This window comes from Typopeltis vanoorti, chromosome 5 (assembly GCF_054136105.1).
Source record: "Typopeltis vanoorti isolate ZY-2024b chromosome 5, IOZ_Tvanoo_1.0, whole genome shotgun sequence".
In the NCBI taxonomy this organism is placed as follows: Eukaryota; Metazoa; Arthropoda; class Arachnida; order Uropygi; family Thelyphonidae; genus Typopeltis; species Typopeltis vanoorti.
Window position 1 is genome coordinate 171,491,505 of NC_143553.1, and position 20,433 is coordinate 171,511,937.

The following is a 20,433-nucleotide window of genomic DNA, read 5'->3' on the forward strand; positions in this document are numbered from 1 at the left end:
CTCCCATCCTCTTCTTTTCCTACAATTCCATTCCAGTCTCCCATTATAATCATATAGTCTTTTCTTTTTTCCTTCCTTAATTAGTTCTTGTAATTGTTCATACATTTCCTCTATTTCCTCATCTGAATTGTCTCACGTGTTGGAATATATACCTGCATTATTGTTATGTCCACCGGTTCAGCCTTCAATTTTACCACCATAATTCTGTCATTCAGACAGTTTATGCTAATGATGCTCTTTGCCATTTTTTTTATTAAAAACAACTCCTTTTTCCTTTTTATCTCCACCTGAGTAAATTACTTTTACTTTGTCACTATAAAAATCACCTATTCCTTCCCATCTGACTTCACAGAGCCCTATGATATCAATTTTTTTCCTATGTCCATTTCTTGTTTGAGATTTTCTAATTTTTCACATAAGTTCATTGTTCTCATATTCCAATAGGCCTGTTTGTGTGTCATCAGTAGTTGTTAAGGTCTTGGAGAAATTAGTGAAGGACTATATACAGCGTTGGGCAGATGAGAGTAATGTTATTCGTGAGAATCAACATGATTTGTTAAGGGAGGGATCTTGCTTTAGTAATATGATTGCCTTTTATAATAAAGTGACAAGAGCAGTTGATAAGGGAAAGGCATATACTGCCATTTTTTTGGATTTTGCAAAGGCATTTGACAGGGTGCCACATGATAAGCTGATATTTAAGTTGCAGCACATGGGTTTAAATATCAGGTTAGTCAAATGGATTCAGGATTGGCTGACTGATAGATATCAGAGAGTTGTGTATGGGGGGACAATATCAAGGAAGCAGAAGGTTACAAGTGGGGTTCCACTCAGTACTGGGAACTTGTATTGTTCAACCTTTATATCAAAGATATTGTCAATGGATTGCAAAGTGACACTCAGTTGTTTGTGGATGATGTGAAGCTGGGAAGGGTTATCAGTAATAGTGCAAATGTGGCAACCCTGCAAGAGGATTTGAATAAATTAGACAGATGGGCAAATGAATGGGGTGTCGGTTCAATGCAGCAAAATGCAAAGTCTTGAGGTTTGGGATCTATCGATGGGAGGATGTATACTCGATTGGAGGAGGTAGGGGAGACGAGATCTGGGGGGGGGGGTGATGATTGATAGAAAACTGAAATTCAGGGAGCATATTGCAAAGGTGGTGAGGGTAACTCAGAGGATTGCTGCAATACTGAGAAGGATGGGATGCTGACCTGCAGAGATAAAAGAGTTATCATTCTGTTGTATAAGACTCTGATCAGACCACACTTAGACTATTGTTCTCAGATTTGGTCCCCAGGATTTGAAGGGGATAAATTGACTGTGGAAAAGGTACAGAGGCAGATAACAAAGATGGTTTTACGACTGTACAATATGAGTTATGAGGATTGACTGAGGGAATGTGGACTGCAGAGTTTGGTGGATAGAAGAAGGATAGGTGATATGATTGAGACTTTTAAACTGTTGAGAGGCAGTTACAGGGTAGACATTGGAGAGTTCTTTTACTTGCTGGAACGGCAGGAAGGAGTGAGGGCAAGGGGCCATCCCTAGAAGTTACGAAAGGAGGCTGTGTGCAAGTGGGTGAAGAGTGGTTTCTTTGCATGGAGGGTAGTTGAACCTTGGAATGCATTGCCTGAAAGAGTGGTTGGAGTGGGAACGGTCAATGGGTTCAAGGAGTAGTATGATAAACTTTGTGTTTCCTAAAAATGACCTCCCGTGATGAGTCTTTTGACTCCATGGAGGCCTGGATAATAACAATAATAATAATTTTGATTTTCTGACGATCTTTCATTTTCAGTTTGTTTATAGGTTGTTATAAGTCACTTTTAGAGGTTTGATCAGGAGGAACATCAGCACTTGAAGCGTCCTTATTTCCCGATATTGTATCCATTCCAATGTGCACCTTCTTTTCCTCTCTGTGCAAAGAGATACCACCTCGTTTTGCCGGGCTGGTAGCACGTTCTATTCATTGCTACTAAAATTTTCTAGGGATATTAGTGGAGTGGTTTTCCGTTGCCTTCTCCACCGCAGTGCTCCAGCAAGTACTCGTAGAGCTGCTGCCCTCTACCAGCTAGAGTAGAAGTTGGGAAAAGGAGAGACACCCTCAGGCCTTGAGTACTCTAATACCCTCAGGATCGAAGTAAGCAAGAGTCAGCCAAGTGAGGCCATATAGAAAAGAATATAGAAGGAACCTGACACAAGTAAGTGGAAGCACTGTCAGGCTCAGCTCGGGACCCCGTGGCCACCAACCACGTACTCTCAAGATAGGAGCCCCTGGGGATTCAGGTATACATACAAGACCCAAAATATTTACGGTACTTCATAATCCATAATTATATCTACTCTGTATATCAACTTTAATGAAAATGTTTCAGAACTGCTGTTTGCACAGTTGCAAAACGAAAATGAACCTTCTCAGTGGAATAAGCTAGAAGCAGATATCATAACATCTGCTAAAAACCTCATCAATAAACATGAAGAAAGAAAGAAAAACCATGGATAACACAAGAAGTAATCAACCTTATAGATGAAAGAAGAACATGGAAAAGAGGAGCAAATGAAGAAGAAAGATTGAAATATAAAACACTGGATAAAAGAATCAAACAGTTATGCAGGAGACTGAAAGATAACTAGATAAATAGGCAGTGCACTGAGATAGAAGAATTACAAAATAGGAACAAAACCAGAGAAGCATTCCTGAAAGTGAGAGAACTTAATGGAAAAGCAAAATGTACACAGTCTAATAACATCAAGGACAAAGATGGAAACATAATCCTTGATAAGGAAAATATAAATGGAAGATAGGTGGAGTACTTATCAGATCTCTACGATGATGATAATGGTAACATGATAGATGATTCACGACACCTTAAGTAAATGTAGAAACAGATACCACTCTACCAACAAGAAAGAAGATACAACACGTGATTAAGAATCTTCCTAATAATAAATCTTCTGGGTGCAATAATATTCCGGCTGAGCTGCTGAAAGCTTTGACTATAATATAATATTATATATAATAATATTATAATAACAATTATTTAGTGGAATCCATTCAGGACATCTATAAAACAATAGAAATACCTGAAGTTTTCTCATCTATCTACATACCAATTCCAAAGAAAAATAATGCACAAAATTGCGAGGATTATAGAACTGTGAGGCTAATATCCCATGCATAATAAATTTAGTTTAATCCTTTATCCAAGTGTAAGCAAACAAAGTTTGCTCCTGAAGTATCTTCAGGACTGAGGCAACTCATGGTAAAGGTGCACCAAGCTCTCATCACTCCTTGTCTTAATATCTCCCTTAATATCTACCATGAGGTGATTACCTGGGTGGTTGCCAGCAGTGCGAGGACCTCTATGAAAAAGGGTATATGTGGAACTACAAGAGGGTGATTATGAAGAGCTCAGGAGACTGTTTGTAGACAGCTTGTGGGTGTAGCATGGAATGAGGAGTTAGCTGGAAAAGAGATCACTGCAGCTTGGGGAATTTTCAAAAACTATCTAGTAGATGCAATGTCTAAGTGTATTCCAATGGTGAGAAGGTTAAATAAGGTAGATATGAGATGGATGAATAAAGAGATTAAGCATGCTATACAGAGAAAGAGGGCATTGTGGAGGCAGCATAAGAGAAGTGGAAATAACCAATTCCATGAGGTCTACAAAGACCAGGCAAGGAGGGTGACTTGGTTGGTGAGGGTAGCTAAAGAGAGGTATGAACAGCAGTTAGCTAATGAAGCCAAAAAGAATCCTAAGGAGTTATTTCAATATGTAGCCAGCAAAAGAAAGAATGATTATGGAAGGATGACATTGATAGAAGAACATGGTCTGAATGTAAGTGAACAAGAGGTGTATGGGGAGTTGAGTAAACTAGATGTTAATAAGGCTGTGGAACTTGATAATATATCGCCACCTGTTCTGAAGGAATGTGCCAGGGAGTTGACATCTGTCTTGACATATTTTTTTAATATGAGTCTTACACTCAGTCAAGTTCCTAAGGAGTGGAAAAGGAGGGCAAGATCGTACCACTTCATAAGGGACGTGATGGAACTCAAGCATCAAATTATAGACCCATCTTGTTCAGGTGTTGTGGTTAAGTTCTTGGAGAAGCTTGTGAGAACTAGGATCCAGAGTTGGGTTGACAACAATGGTATTATCTTTGATGGACAGCATGGATTTGCTAAAGGGAGGTCAAGTTTTAGTAATCTACTTACTTATTACAATAAAGTGACTGCTTCCTTGTACAGAGGAGAAGGATACACAATAATATACTTAGATTTTGCAAAAGCTTTTCATAGAGTATCTCATGATAAATTGATAGTCAAACTGGAGTAGATGGGGTTAGATATTAGATTAGTACATTGGATTGGAGACTGGCTATTAGGTATCAACAGGTTGTGTATGGGGGAGCGATATCCAGGAAAAGGAAAGTCACTAGTGGAGTGCCTCAGGGGTCTGTTTTAGCTCCATTACTGTTTAACTTGTATATTAACGATACAGGTGAAGATTTGGATGGAGATATTCAGTTGTTTGAAGATGATGCAAAGTTGGGACGAACCATGAAGTTGGGACGATGTATGAAGAGTAGAGATGATATTGTGGCCTTACAAGAAGACTTGAATAAATTGAGTGATTGGGCACGGAAATGGAGATGTGAGTTCAATGTTGCAAAATGTAAGGTTTTAAAATTTGGAAAACAAAGATGGGATGCAGAATTTATGCTTGGTGAGGATATATTGTTGGAGATGGAAGAAATAAGAGATCTGTGGGTGATAGTGGATAAGGATCTGAAATTTAGAGGACACATAGCCAAGATTGTGAAGTCAACACAAAGGCTTCTAGGAATGATGCGGAGGACACTGACGTGTAGAAGTAGGGAGATTCTTGTTCCGATGTATAAGGCTTTGATTAGGCCACACATGGACTATTTTGCCCAGATTTGGTCACCTGGTTTTCAGAAGGATGATGAGATGTTGGAAAGGGTCCAAAGGTGATTGACTAAGGTAGTTTCTGATCTCTGGAATGTCGAGTATGAGGAAAGATTGAGAAGATGTAATTTGCAGAGTCTGGTGGACAGGAGGAAGAGGGGAGATATAATAGAGACCTACAAGTTGGTAAGGGGCTGTTATAGGATCAATGCTTTAGAAGTTCTACAGAAAATAGTGGGAGATTGGGAGGAAAACCAGAGGTCATCCCTGGAAACTGTATAAAGATGGTGCAAGTAGGGGAGTGAGGGGTAGGTTTTTTTCGTGCAGAGTTGTAAATGATTGGAATGCCTTGCCTGAGAGTGTGGTAGTCTTTGACTCTATGAGGTCTTCGGGTAATAATAATAATAATGCAAAGCACATTTCCTTGTGGACATGTATAATGTTATGGATTAAGGGAAGGGCCACTACCCAGATCGGTTTCGACCTTTATTGGGATCTCGTTAGTGGGAACCATACCCAGAAGTGGTGATACTAAGGCAGAAGCAATGGAGAAGTCATATTTACCTATTTAAAAAAAAAAAAAAAAAAAAAAAAAAACCTGATGCATCTAAAATTATTTTAACCATTGTTAACAAAGAAATTGAAAGAGCCTTAATCGGCGCATTGAGTTAACAACAGAAAGGCTTCGGAAGAGGAATGGGAATCATTAATGCTATCCTGGACGTTGAAGGCTTTCGACCATGTAAAACATAATAAAATGTTCAATATATTAGATAAATTAGACATAGAAGATCATGTACCCAAGATTATAAAAATGATTTACCCCAAACAAAAAATGCAGCTGTTTAACTCTGAGACTTCTGAAGTGAAAATAAAAAGAGGAGTTAGACAAGGTTGTATCCTTTCACTAAATTTATTTAATATCTATAGTGAGACAGTGATGAAAGAGATTCAAAAAATAGGAATGAGTATCATCATCAAATTCCTGACATTTGATGATGATGTGAAAACTTTAATGATAGTACTACATGAAAAATTTACATCATTACTAACTTCCTATCTACAATTTTCCTCCAAATCAATCTGTTACCTGTCAAGACTTCAACATTGTCAGGTCTTGTATTTCTATCTTCTAAGGCACTTTTTACCGTATTAATCCACCTATATCTTGGCCTTCCTCTGGGTCTTTTCCTGCCAGCCTGGCAGAGAACACTTGTTTTGCTAATCTTTCCTCTCCCATTCTTTTCAAGTGACCATACCACCTGAGATTAGCTCTGTTAATGCATTCCTTGATGCTAACAATGTCAAGTTCTTTCCTAATATCCTATTTTTTTAATATGATATTGCCACTGATGCCATCTGTTCACACCTCTAATCTTTCTCAGGAATCTCATATCTGCAGTCTCTAGTCTTTGATCAGATGTTTTATTTCTAACCCTGCTCACAGATCCATAAGTTAAAATTGGATTGAACACTGTCTTGTGTACAGCTAGTTTAGTGTTTTCACTAATTTCTCTCTTATTCCATATAAATTTATTCAATTGACTGCCTACCACACCAGCTTTGTTGATTCTGATTGTCTATTTCCTTATTTAATTTACAATCTTCACTAAAAATCATGCCTAGGTAGATGAAATGTTTTACTTGTTCTACAGGTTCTAAATTCATAATGCAGTTAATATTTTCAATGCTACTGCCTGTTTTCATTTACAACAATTATTCAATTTAGTCAGCAAAAAATAGGAATGAGTATCATCATCATCAAATTCCTGACGTGATGATGATGTGAAAACTTTCATGATAGTACTACATGAAAAATTTACATCATTACTAACTTCCTACAATTTTTCTAACTAATTACTAACTAACTACAATTTTTCTCCAAATCAATCTGTTACTTATCAAGACTCCAACATTATCAGATCTTATATCTTCATCATCTAAGGCACTATGTACCATATCAATCCACCTATATCTTGGTCTTCCTCTGGGTCATTTTCCTGCCAACCTGGCAGAGAATACTTGTTTTGCTAATCTTTCCTCTCCCATTCTGTTTAAGTGACCATACCACCTGAGATTAGCTCTGCTAACACATTCCTGGAGGCTAACAATGTGAAGTTCTTTCCTAATTAATATGATATTGCCATTGATACCATCTGTTCATGCCCTTAATCTTTCTCAGGACTCTCATATCTGCAGCCTCTAGTCTTTGGTCAAGTGTTTTACTTCTAACCCAGCTCTCAGCTCTGTAAGTTAAAACTGGTTTGAACACTGTCTTGTATACAGCTAATTTAGTGTTTTGACTAATTTCTTTCTTATTCCATATAAATTTATTCATTTGGCTTCCTACCATGCCAGCTTTGTTGATCCTGTTGTCTATTTCCATATTTAATGAGTATGAATGGTATAAAATATAACATTTCTTAGATATGCTGATGATACCATTATGAAGAAGGTAAAGAGTTTTGATTAGATATATATGCAAAAAAGAACAAATTTATGAAAATCTCAAAAGAAAACAGATCCGAACCAGAAATATTCATAAACAATATGAAAATTGAACATACAACAGAATACAATATTTAGGCACCTACTTTACTGCAGATGGAAAGCAAGATAAAGAAATAAAAATAAGAACTAAGCTAAAGATGCTTTCTGGAAAAATAAAGATCTGCTGAGAAGTTCTGTGGGTATTGAAACCAAGAAAAGAATGATAAGAACATTACTGTGGCCAGTTTTCACATATGGAAGTGAGACCTGGGTATTCAAGAAGAGAGTAAGACAACAGATAATGGCCTATGAAATATGGTGTTATAGGAGAGCTCTGAAAATTTCATGGACAGATTATAGATGTCCTACAGAGAATGAGAACACAGAGATCTTTATTACAGGAAATGATCCAGAGAAAGAAGAAATTAGCAGGACATGTACTGAGAGGTTCAGTGTGACAGAGGATACTAACAGTTTTAGAAGGAAAAATTATTGGAAAAGGATCAAGAGGTAAAAAACGAAGGTCATGGTTTGAAGATATAAGATCATTGACAGGAACATGTGGCTATGGAGAAACAAAAAGGAAAGCCACCAACAGAGAGAACTGGAAGAACATGATGCTACATGATGATGATGATATCAAATTAAAGAGCTTGCTGATGTTTGTGTATGTATATATGTACACACACAAACATACTGTATGTATGTGTGAGAAATCAGGATCAGGATTTAACTCCATGCGAGAAGAGAACTGACGGAGTTTGAAAGAGGCATTGTGATAGGATTATCTGTTTGGCAAATTGTTGAAAAATCGAGCCATCCCAGGTCAATAATCAATGATACCATACTGAGATGGAAGCTCAGGGAGTCAACTGCAAGTGCTACCTGCAGTGGATGAACCACCACACTCACTAAACATGACCGTAGGGATGCTACAAATGATAATATGTAAAAACTGCCATTCATCGGCCAACATATTGAATGGGGAGTTCCAGGCATCGACTAGAACATGAATCGGCACAAAAACATTGCAATCCCCACATTATCCAAACCAACATGCAGCGTTGTCTTCAGTGGTACAAAGAGCATGTAGAGTGGGATGCAGAAGCTTGGAAAGCTGTACTATGGAGCAATGAATTACACTACGCCCTCTAGTTTATTTATTTATTTGTATGGAGTTCCCTCCCTTTTCTCCCCCGTCCCTATTGGGGGCGAGTCAAGCCCCCTCATGGGGGGGGTTAAGTATTTTGGCTGTAGATCCGTGTGCATTCACGGGGCCGGTTTTGTCTGCTTGCGGGATGAAAAACCCCAGATAAACTGGGGGGGGGGACCCTGCTGTCCATGTCCAAGATCAGCTAACTTGGCTATGGCTGAGGAAGATCCTTAAGCTCCTCACGTCGGCAATGGGAATCGAACCTAGGACACTCCTTCCCCAGGCATATGGTTGCGAAGTGCAAAGCCACTAGGCTAACCGCACGGACACTACGCCCGCTAGTGAGCAGATGGACATGTGTGAGTGTTGGTGGGTGCCTGATGAGTGTGTCTCTTACCAGAGTGTGTAACCTCAACTGAAATTTGGAGGTGGTGGCATGATGATATAGGCCTCGGACCTCTGTGGTGTCATGAACATCGAACTCTGAGAGGTATCTGAACATTCTGGACAATTTGATGCTTCCTACTTTGTGGCATTTCAACGGAACTGACCGTTGTCTCTTTCATCAAGACAATGCACTGTCATAAGTCTGCTGCTATAACTGCATAGTTTGTGCACATGAACATCACCACACTTGATTGGCCTCCACAGAGCCCTGATCTCAACATTACTGAACATCTGTGCGATGAACTGGAGCATCGAGAGTCTCTGAAAAAGGTATTTATTTTGAATGGCATCCAGAATTTTAGAGAGGACATAACCTCACATGGGTGAGGTCAGAGGACATCTGCCCCACAACAGTCCAGGACCTCATTACATACATGAAGAATGGTCCAAATTTCCCATTGATCACTATGCTGTGCTTGTGGAAAGCATGCCCTGTAGGATTGTTGCAGCAAAAAGAGGTCCTACATCTCATTAAAGTATAAATTGAAGATCCCAAGAAATTATATTCTTGGTTTCATCCTTTACCAAGTGTGTAAGCAAACAAAGTTTGAACGTAAAGTAACTTCATGACTGAGCTATTTGTATATAGCAACTAATGACGTTGCATCGATTGCTTAAGTATCCAATAATGCACTGGACGTGTATAATGGTATGCATTATGGGAATGGCTAGTACCCAGACTAGTTTCAACCTTTATTGAAGTCTCATCAGTGGGAGTCAGACCCAGAAGTGATACCAACGTTGAAGTAATGCAGAAGTCATATTTCTATGGCAATTGATGTGAGGTCATTAGCCTCTATATACAAGTAGCCTGGCCATGAAGTTACTTCATGCACAAACTTTGTTTGCTTACACGTGGATAAAGGATGAAATCGAGAATGTAATTTATTGGCATCTTTAATTTATGGTATAATCAAGTTAATATTATTAAGGTGGGTGGTATGGCTGTTTGTTCCTCACACTATAGTGTCTGTTGACTTCTTTTAAAGTGTTGTATATGTAGTCTCAGCTCAGGAAAGATACCACAGCTGAGACTCAAGTTATTATTATTACATATGCGAACCTGCATTGAGTCCATAGATTCATCGTGGGAAGTTCATTACAAAAACATTCGTTATCAATGCATGTCGTAGTTTTTCTTGAAATCATTCACTGACAAAGCATACACAACCGACTCTGGCAAACTGTTCCACTTATTCACCACTCTCCAAGCAAAAAATCCGGTCCTCACTTCACTACATAAGAGTGTGGTTAGCAAGGATGCTAACCACACTCTTCCTTCGTTTCCATGGATGACCTCTAGTTTTTCTCACATTATTCATGTACTGAAATATTTCCTCCACATCAATCTATAAACCCTTCTATAATCCCAAAATATCTTCAGTTTTTCCTCATATGGAGCATCACACAGACCAGCCACCATCTTAGTCACACCTCTGAGTCTGCTCCATTCTCATCCACACCTCCAAGAAACCCAGGCTATCAGATCTGTGCAAAGTAATCCAGATGAGGCCGTATAGAGAAGAATAGTTATATGTTTATCTCTGCATGTCAAGGTGTTCTTCAATAACTAGGTAATCCTATGAGTTGTTTTAGTCACTTTTGCAATATGTCCTCTTAACTTTAACTCCCTATCCACCAACATCCCTGAATCTCTGGCTTCATCAGTTTCCTAGAGTACAGTTCCATCAATGTGGTACACAGCTGGTAATCTTCTTACTCCATAATTCTTAACCTTACTCTTTGCCACATTAAATTGACATCCATTCTCCTTTGTCCATAGTGCCAGTCTATTTAAATCATCCTGTAAAATATCAACATAATCTTTATTGACTATTGCTCTACTAAATTTTACTTCATCTGCAAACAACTGAATATTTTCCCCTCAGATCATTTCCTACATCATTAATGAACAAATGAAATAGTAGTGGCCCAAGTACAGAGCCCTGTGGCATGTCACAGGCCTTCTACTGCCAACAATCATCTTCTTATCCACATTGCCATCTTCATGTTCATATCCATTTGATGTAATTTATTTATCAGGATTCCATGTGGTATCATCAAACACCTTTGCAAAGTCCAATAGTATAACCATGTAGCCGTTACCTTTATCCAACTCAAGCTGTCAACTGTATTATAAAAAGTAAGATTATAAGTAGTATGAAAAGTTACTGAAGCATGACTTACTTTTCACAAAGCCATGCTGCCTCCATACAATATCGCATTCCTGTCCACCCATTCCTGAATTTTCTCTTTAACCAACTTCTAATGCTTTGACCACCACTCCTGAAATGTTAATTGGTCAATAATTTGCTGTTTCTGTCTTGGAAATGTCTTCCATTCCCTTGGGACTCTACCTAAGCTGAGACTCAGATTAAACAATCTAGTCAAAGGCGCTACAAATTCCCTAGCACATTCTAAATACACGAGCTGATATCCCATCCAAATCATAGCTGTATTCACATCCAGATTCTGTAATATCCTATGTATCTTGAATTCCTGTATCCCTACTTCCACATTAATCCCCGTCATATCTATTACTGTAACATCTTCACCTGGGTGATGCACCCTTGTAAAATGGTCACTCAATAATTTAACTATTTCATCTGCTTCAGTCAACTCTGTACCATCTTCATTCATCAAAATTATCCTACTATTGTCATTCTTTCTTTTACTTGCCACATACTGAAAGCACTTTCAGATTACTCTTGGCTCATTTGGCTAATCTCCTCTCATAGTTCGATTTTACTTGCCTTACTCTTCTGGCTTGTATTTTATACTACTCACGAGTTTGCTGGTCACCTCTCTCTTCGAATCTCTTCCACATGCTTATCTTTCTTTTTAACTCCTGCCTAATGCTGTAACTCATCAATTTAATTCCCAGTTTTTTAATTCTCTTATCTCTTGATATATACAAAAATGTCAAGAGCCTAGTCAGTTTGACTGACCATTCCTTTAATGTACATGCTGACATTCCGTCTGTTCCAATTGCCTAATTCTTACTCAGGTTATGGACTAACTCTTGAACCTTATTGTTGTGTACATCTTTCCCTTCATCCAGTGTAGTGAATGAAGAGATCACCATGTTACATACATCTGGATGACTGATCTTAGAAAAAGTGCACTCATTTGAACAATCTGATCAGCTTCTGACACAACAGCTGATGAAGGATAGCTTTACTGAATCTGCATTCAGTAAAGCTATCCTTCTGGATTGCATTTAGTCTGCACAGCCAGTAAAGACACATCAAAGATCCGTGCTTTCCAAACATCGACTGAGCTACAGAGGCTTTCCATAGTATAATTGTATATAACATATATATATATATATATATAGCATTTATCATTTTAATTCAGTTGAAGGACACTTAAATTATAATTTTTCTTTTTTGATAAATGCCATTCATTAAATTTTATTTCCATTCCAGTAAAATTTCCAGAATGGATTCTTCCGTAAATAGCTCACCAGCCACAAATCACCCTCAAGTGTCAAATCCAGATTCAGGGTTATTTGAAAATTTTGACCATTCTGTACTGCAAAAGCCAATAAATCTGGGACTAAAGAATATACACCAGATTATTCAGTGCATTCAAGGAGGAAGCAGGGAAGTTAAAGATGCCATTCTAAATGAGTGTGACATAATCTATGAATGCAAAGTATGTCACAATTTATTTCGTAGCCTTGCAAACTTTCTAGCCCATAAAAGGTTTTATTGCAAAGAACACTGTTGTGAAAAAATGTTACTCTTTTCAAATACCTACTCTGAAGATACAACAGTTGTTGTACAGCCTGAGAGTCCTCCTTCAGAAAATAGCACAGTGGATGAGAAAGAAGATGCATCTGCAGCCAATAATGTTAATGAGAAGGAAGCACTGCCAAAGACCCCTGTAGATATTAAATCCCATAATGAGTCAAGTACGACTGTAGAAGTTAATGGAGAAAGTAAAGCTCAAAATAAAGACAAAATTTTCTATGATAATTGTCTTGAACATTTGGAGCAAAAGAAATCAAGTAGTCAAGAAACTGTAGTTCATTTGAAGCCTGTATTGGGAAATCCAAATGCTGTTTTCCAGAATGTTGGAAAAAATGTAGAAGAAAATGAATCCCAAAAGAGCAATGATTCATCTGTTGATGAACAGATGGATGAGGAAATTGGGGAAAAAGACAAAGAAAAGATAATAATAGTAATACCAGAAAAAACCTCTGGTGGACTGATGAAGTTACGAGGTAGGGGAGAAGAAAATGATTCTAAATCTAATAATGTACTTTTGACTCGTGAAAAGAAGTTAGCTGGGAGAAATGATTGTAATGTGGAATCTCTTACGTGTCTAAAATGTAATACACAATATATGTCTATTAAGACTCTGTATTTTCACATGATGTCAATTCATGCACTGAAGAGACTCTATTTTCCATGTCCATTCTGTAAACATTCATTTGCTCAGATGTGGGGAGTAACTCGTCATCTCATGTCAGTCCATCAGAAGTCAAAAGATCAGGTGAATAAACTAAGAGATGTAATAAAAAGACGTGCCTTTTTGAAGAAAGTTGAAAAGAACAGTGTTCAGCCAGAAATGCAAACTAATAAAGAGAATAATTTGCCTAGTTCTGTAGATAAAAACATAGAACATACAGAAACAAATAACCAGCTTAACGTCAATAAAAACAACTGCAATAAAGTGATTAAAATTAGCCATAATTTCCAGCTTCATCAATGTTCTAAATGTCACCGTTTGTTTGGACGCAAGTCTTCTCAAGTAAGTCATGAAAAATTTTGCATTATGAATACACTGAAATCAGAAAGTTCTTCAAATCCTGTCATTTCCCCTGTTAAATTAGCACCTAGTGAACTAAATGTCATTTCACGGCCTAAAAGAGTTGCCGAGAAACGTATACATAAGGATTTTGTAAATAGTCAAACTTTAAAGTTCCGTTCAAACAAAGTGGATATGGATCAGTCAACAAAATCAAATAAGAAACAGAGTTCAGCAGCAATTGAAAAGAAGGTAATGGCAATCATAAATGCTGAAAAACTTCTCTGTTTAAAATGTCGACGGAAATTTTCAACTTTTTCTAACCTCCGTCGTCATGCTGCCATTCATGTGGGTTGGACTCGCTTTAAGTGCAAGTATTGTACCTATCAAGCATATAATAAATCTGATTGTCGGAGCCATATTCAGAGGATGCATGTTTTATCCAGCACAACTAATATAGACAAACTCATTGTCAATTTGCCAACTAGCAGTGCCTCTATTAAAAAAGAAAGTGCTGTGAGCCAAGTGAAAGTAGTAGGAAATGTGTCAAAAAATTCTGGGGAGAATGGAAAGATTCCATGTGTAAAAAATTCTAAATTGGAAACCAAGAAAGAGAGTAAAGACAGTAGTCCTATTCAGAGGTCAAGAAGTTCATCTGTTGAAAGCAAAAAACAACAAACTTTATCCCCGCCTTCCAGTACTCCTAAAAGTTCTCCAATAGACAGCAAAAAGCAACACCTTTTATCTTTGCCTTCTAGTGTCTCAAAAACTGCTGGAGAAAGCAAAAAGCAAAGTTCGTGTTCACCATCTGGTGTAGCAACTATCATCTCCATTAAAAAAGGAAATAATTCTAGTCCACAACAGTCAAAATCCAATGCAACAGATGTTGTGGTTCGACCATCGATATCTGAACGTCCGTTATCCCGCACATCACGAAAAGCAAACAGTAAACATTCTAATCCACTAGATTCTCTTACAACCCTTGTTACTCGCTCAGGATCATATCCTAAAGTTAATCTGCTTCCTCTACGATTGTCATCTCCCTCCAATGGGACCACTGCAAAGGAAGAAGCAAGAAAAGCAGAAATACTTCTTAAAATTCCAGAGCGGACTTACTCAAGGAAAGACAGACAGAATGTACAGTGGGTACACAAAAAACCAGTGGTAGGCAATCTTTGTACAAGTAAATTGAGTGACACATTTGTGGTGCAGAAACAGTCACACCCACTTATTATAGGACTAGTGAGGGCTTCATCTCTTGAAGGTAATCAAGGTGTTTACAGCAGAAATTCTTCATCTCAGGATTCATCTGGGAAAGAAAGTAAGAAATAAGCAATGTGATTTGTTCTCCTTAACAATGCTACTTAATTATTCAGGATCTATTAAAGGAAGCATATGGGTTTGAAAGTTAAATAATAAAAACATTTTCTGAGAGTAAACATTTTATTAATTTGCTGGTAGTAGCCCAGGGATTCCATGATCTTTGTATGAAAAAGTAATGTTTTTAAGTGCTTGTCTTTATTCGTTTTTTTAATTATTATTAAAAGATTAATAAAGTTAATTAATAATGCTTTCCTGTGCACAGAACGATATTTGTAACTGGGAGATAATGCAGGTTGATTAGGTCCCAGTATTGATTTTAGTATTGATATCCTAGTATTGATTAGCCTATTAGCCTACTAAAAACAAATATGGTATTATTGCTCTCGCAGTTTCTAGAAATCAATATATTTGTTCTGTTGCTTATATTTGTAGCAAGAACGATTGGTTGTATTGTAGCATGTTTCACTAATCACAGTAATAATATTATCAACATTATCCTTCAAAAAGGAAGTCTCCCCATATGCCAGCACAAAAATTGTGAATCTTTGTAAATTTAAGACTGTCTGCATGAACAACCCCAAAATCATATGCTTTTGTAGAATTATTACAATACTACACATTTATTATATGGATGCAGCTACCAAGCAAAGGAAGAATATCCAAAAAAAAAAAAAAAAAACAGTGTTAAGATAATTAGCATTCAGCAATGGAATGAACTGCTGAGGAATAAGTTTAGACTGTTTAATAGTGTAATGATTCCATTATTTCATCTCTTCCATTGAAACATTGGGGTACGATGCATCACACTTATAATATCTTATTGTTTCATTTTATTCTTCAGTATTGTTCATTCCATTAAAGCATACAAGGTCTAATTTAAGCTTCCATGCACATTTTATAAACAAGCCTAGTAATGAATGATGTAATGAGAGGTGTTCTTCTTGGAGCATATCAGTGTGTACAAACTCATTGAGAGCACTTAAGTTATTACTTTTTGTACGTAACAAACAAACAACGGAATCTCCATGAGTTAACTACTTTTTAAGTTATATTTTGATATTAGGAAATGTCATTTATTTTTTACCCTTTGTAATCCCTGTATCGAATCCATCTACTGCGAACTTCTTATGGTGTATTTTTATTATTTATAAGTTGTTTTTGGCTGTTGGAATATGCTGGCTGTATGTATTATTTATTTGTTGTCTACTTTTTTGTGACATGCTATAAATGTCATATCGAAATTCTCATTAAGTTATTATTAAGGAATTTATTATAATAATTGAAGAAAATGAACTTAAAACCTGCATTGTGAATGAAAACTGCTTTTTTTTTACCCTACAAAATTTAATGATAGAAGAACAGAGGCAAAAATACAATTATTTTGGGGACTGGCTTTTGTCTTCCACAATATTTGTAGATAACTGAATTATAGCAGAAATTATTATAGTGTAAATGGAAAATGTATTTAAAGCTGGGCTTGAAAATCAGAATATACAATAGTATTGTTCTTCCTGTCAAAACTATGCTCGATTTAGTTTCAGTTATGTTATATTTCATGCTGTTTACACCACATCTAAAAATTTTGGAAGTGAAAGAGGTGAGGGGTAGGGAAGGAATTGCCACAAAATTAATTTGCAGTATTGTTTATAAATGATACTTTTTGGTTTTATTTATTACTTTTGTGTGAAACATGCAATTTTCAATTGTTTTCTAGCTTCATATCCTTTTACAGTTAACCGTAGTAAAGTGTAATTTTGTTGGGAGTAATACAATTTTTATATTCCTGATTTGCAAGCCACTGCTTGGTGACATTGTATTTCAGTTTGTACCACAGTTGTAAAGAAATAAATGTGTTATTCCGTGAATATCAGCAATTATACCTGGTCTGTCATTTTAGAAATTAACCAAAGTTCAACCATTTTTTAAATCTACAGTACTAAAATGAATTAGTACCAAAATTTTGGTTTCTGTGTGTGTGTGTGATGAAATGCTATAAAGAAGTCTCAGACATTTGTATTATGAAATGAAAGATATTGTAATGAACTTGAAGATGTTGTCATTGTCGCATCCCTTAAGTCTTATGATATTATTTTCATTATATAAAATATTTTGTTATGAATTTTGTAATATGTCTGCCATAGTACAGATTAATTTTTTTTTTTAAATAATAAATTTTCTTTTATGCACACAGATGTGTAATAATTGCACATCATTTTGGAGGTCTTCATGATCCTGAGGATTAAGAATAAAGTTATTATCAAATGAGAAATGCAAGTTTTCCTATGGTGAACAAATTTACATGAACAGTGTCTCTCTTCACTTGGTGTTTTAACAGACATTTTACATATTGCCCATTCACCAGTAGCTAAAATTGTGTTATTATAGCAGGGGTGAAGAAAGGCACCATTTAGCCATACCAGGAAGTGCCTGTTAAAACCTATATAATAGCTATACAATTTTATTTATTTTATTTTATTTTTCTTTCTTTCTTTTTTTTTTAATTTACAACTTCGGATTTGAAAAGAAATTTTTTACATACCGGTTTTCAATAGTTTTTGGTGGGAAGTTGACTAGATGTACATTTTGTAATCATTCTTATTGATAATAAATCATAGTGTTCTCATGATATTCTGGGAGAGTGTGTGTTATTGATTTCTTTAATTTTAATAGGTAAAAAATGTTAAATGTTCCATAACCTTAAAAGCTGAGGGGTGGGGGGATATAAAAATCTTGCAAAATATATTATTTTCTGGTGTATACTATCAGTGTGTGTACCAATATTGTGATATTTCAGCACAATTACTATTTCATTACTAGTCTTCTATGAACAGATTTCTTCCAAATTAGTCTAATATTTGTCAGGTTTATGATACCACATCAAAATTAGTGTTCAAATTGAGGAGAATGGATCTCTGGGATAGCATCAAAGGATTGCTCCTAACCAAGATCAACTTTGCTGCTGATTGTGAAGGGTTGCACGTGGTCTTAGAGCCAGGCGCATGAAAGTCTCAGATAAGAAGGATATATATTAGTTGCGAGAGAGAGTATCACAATGTTTTGAACTGTGTTCAGAAAATACTGTTTTCATATTGTTCAGTTACATTCTTGTTTAGATTGAATATAGGAGTTGTTTTATGTTGAATTATTGTTAGTTTAGGTTGTTTATGTGTAGTCTACCCATTGGACTGTCTGTGGCAGTGTTTAAAAATGACACCAGTAAATCTAGCACAGAAAGTTTCAGCTAACAGATTGAGTTGCACTTTTCCAGCAGATACGTGGCAAAATTGTTTTACTAAAAGTTGAAGACTGTGGATAAACTCTGGGATGTGATGATGAATGAAAAGAGTGATAGCATTGAAGAAAGAGAACAATATGACTGAAAGAATAATGAAGGTGGAGTGGAAGAACTTGGATTATGAGAATTAAAAGTGAGATGAAGGATGAAATGGAACGATTAAAGAAGCATTTGACTCATTTTAATGAGAGGGAGGAAATTAATAAAGTGAAAGAAGAAGATTATCCAAGGATGATCACATAGGATTTTGTTGAATTCATTTGTTAGAGCTATAGTGAATAACATGGTGCATAATTGTTTTCTAGGTGGCACAACTAAACAAATAAATGAGATTAAACATGCTAAGAAATTATATTCTTGTTTAATTCTTTATTCTCAACTACACACAATGACACTACTACCATTAACACCATCTTTATCCAAGAGTAAGCAAACAAAGTTTGCACATGAAACAGTGGTGTAGCTGGAGCTTTTGCCGCCCCTCTCAATACATACCAAAGATACTACAAAGTCAAAACAACGTATAGGGAAATAAATTAAAACTCTATGTTTATTTTTGGAGTAAAACTTTAATTTCAACATTCTAAAATGTTAATTTTCTTGCTTTTCTTTAAGCAAAATCATCGATGACATTGGCGAAGTCTATTTCATAGTAATGTAGGTAATTCTTATTCAATTTTAATTTAGAAAAACTCCTCTCACAAGTAGCAACACTTACAGCAATTGTCAGGAAAATTCGTAGTAGTATTACAATCTTTGGAAATGAGTTCTTGAGACTGTTTTTTTAGAATTAACTGCAAAAGTTCAAAAAGGTTCAAAGTGCCGTCCAGGGTGGACCGCCCCCTCCTCTCCCCAATAGCTACGCCTCTGACATAAAGTATCTTCATGACTAGGCTCTATATATGACCAAGTGAAAAAAAACTTAACAAATTGTAACTTTCTAGTGGATGGTTTAGATATCAAAGTTGGTGATGATAACTTGTGAGAAAAAATGCTTTGAAATGCTTACACTTAGGATTAAACAAGAATATGATTTCTTGGCATCTTTAATTTATAGTATAACCAAGTGAAAAAAAAAATCAACAAATCGAGACTTTCTAGTGGATGGTTTGGATATCAGAGTTGGTGATGATAACTTGTGAGAAAAAAATGCTTTGAAAGATATTTGATGAAGTTGTCACAGATGATGACTAAGGATCATGGGGGGGGGGGGGGGGATAGGGGTGAGAAATATAAGAAGTAGATTGTTGAAGAGCAGGTAGACAGAAAATACAAGGGATAGAAAAAGTATTATGGTAGAACAGAGTGATTAAGTATATAAAAGTGAAAGAGTTAATGAGTATAAGGAACAAGGAAATCAGAGCAGAGAGAAAGGTACAGTATATCATGGCAGCTTAGAGTTGAAAGAGATGATGTTAGCAGGATTGCCTCAATCAGAGTGGGATTGTCATGTTTGTATACTAATGCAAGACATAATTCATTGGCATTCACCAAAGAATAACTGATATAAGTGAAACTTGGTTAACATAATGATATCTAGGTGGGAATAGAAATGCAGAGATGTAGAATCTCATCTGGGAGGATAAGAAGAAAGGAAAAAAAAAGTGGGGGGTACTTGTTAATAATCACAAAGTAAATATCTACTCAGGGTGAAGGTGGAAAACAACAGTACCTGTGATTGCTTACATGCGCCTTCATGTGAGAATGAAATAAATAGAATAATATACCTAATAGGCTGTTATAAAATGTAGTAGAGAATGCCAATTGTGAAATGTTTAGATTAATTGGTTGAGCACGTAAACTACGTGATTTTAAGTATAAAAATGTGGATTGGAAGGAGGAAATAGTGCATGGAAGCAAAGAGGGTTCGTTGGATAAATATCTCAGGTAGTATATGATGTAAACAACATCAAATTTTCATGTTGGATTTGGTGATATCCATACAGGATGGGGTTGTAAATGAAGTATCAATGTTACTTCCAGTTGGTGAGAGTGACAATAGCATACCCACTCTACTACCAATAAGTTGTGGGG

At 36.3% G+C, this 20,433-nt stretch overlaps 1 protein-coding gene across 2 annotated transcripts in view; it reads left to right on the plus strand.

Annotated features, from left to right (window-relative positions):
• Nucleotides 1-17,633, plus strand: part of LOC150107058 (uncharacterized) — a 74,658-nt gene extending 57,025 nt beyond the window's left edge. For both annotated transcript variants that reach the window (XM_090392926.1, XM_090392927.1), the window contains exon 2: nt 12,455-17,633. In XM_090392926.1, coding sequence (XP_090249052.1) covers nt 12,468-15,113 — 2,646 coding nt within the window. In that variant the 5' untranslated portion in view covers nt 12,455-12,467 and the 3' untranslated portion in view covers nt 15,114-17,633. The remainder of the gene's footprint in view (nt 1-12,454) is intronic.
• The last annotated feature ends 2,800 nt before the right edge of the window (nt 17,634-20,433 follow it).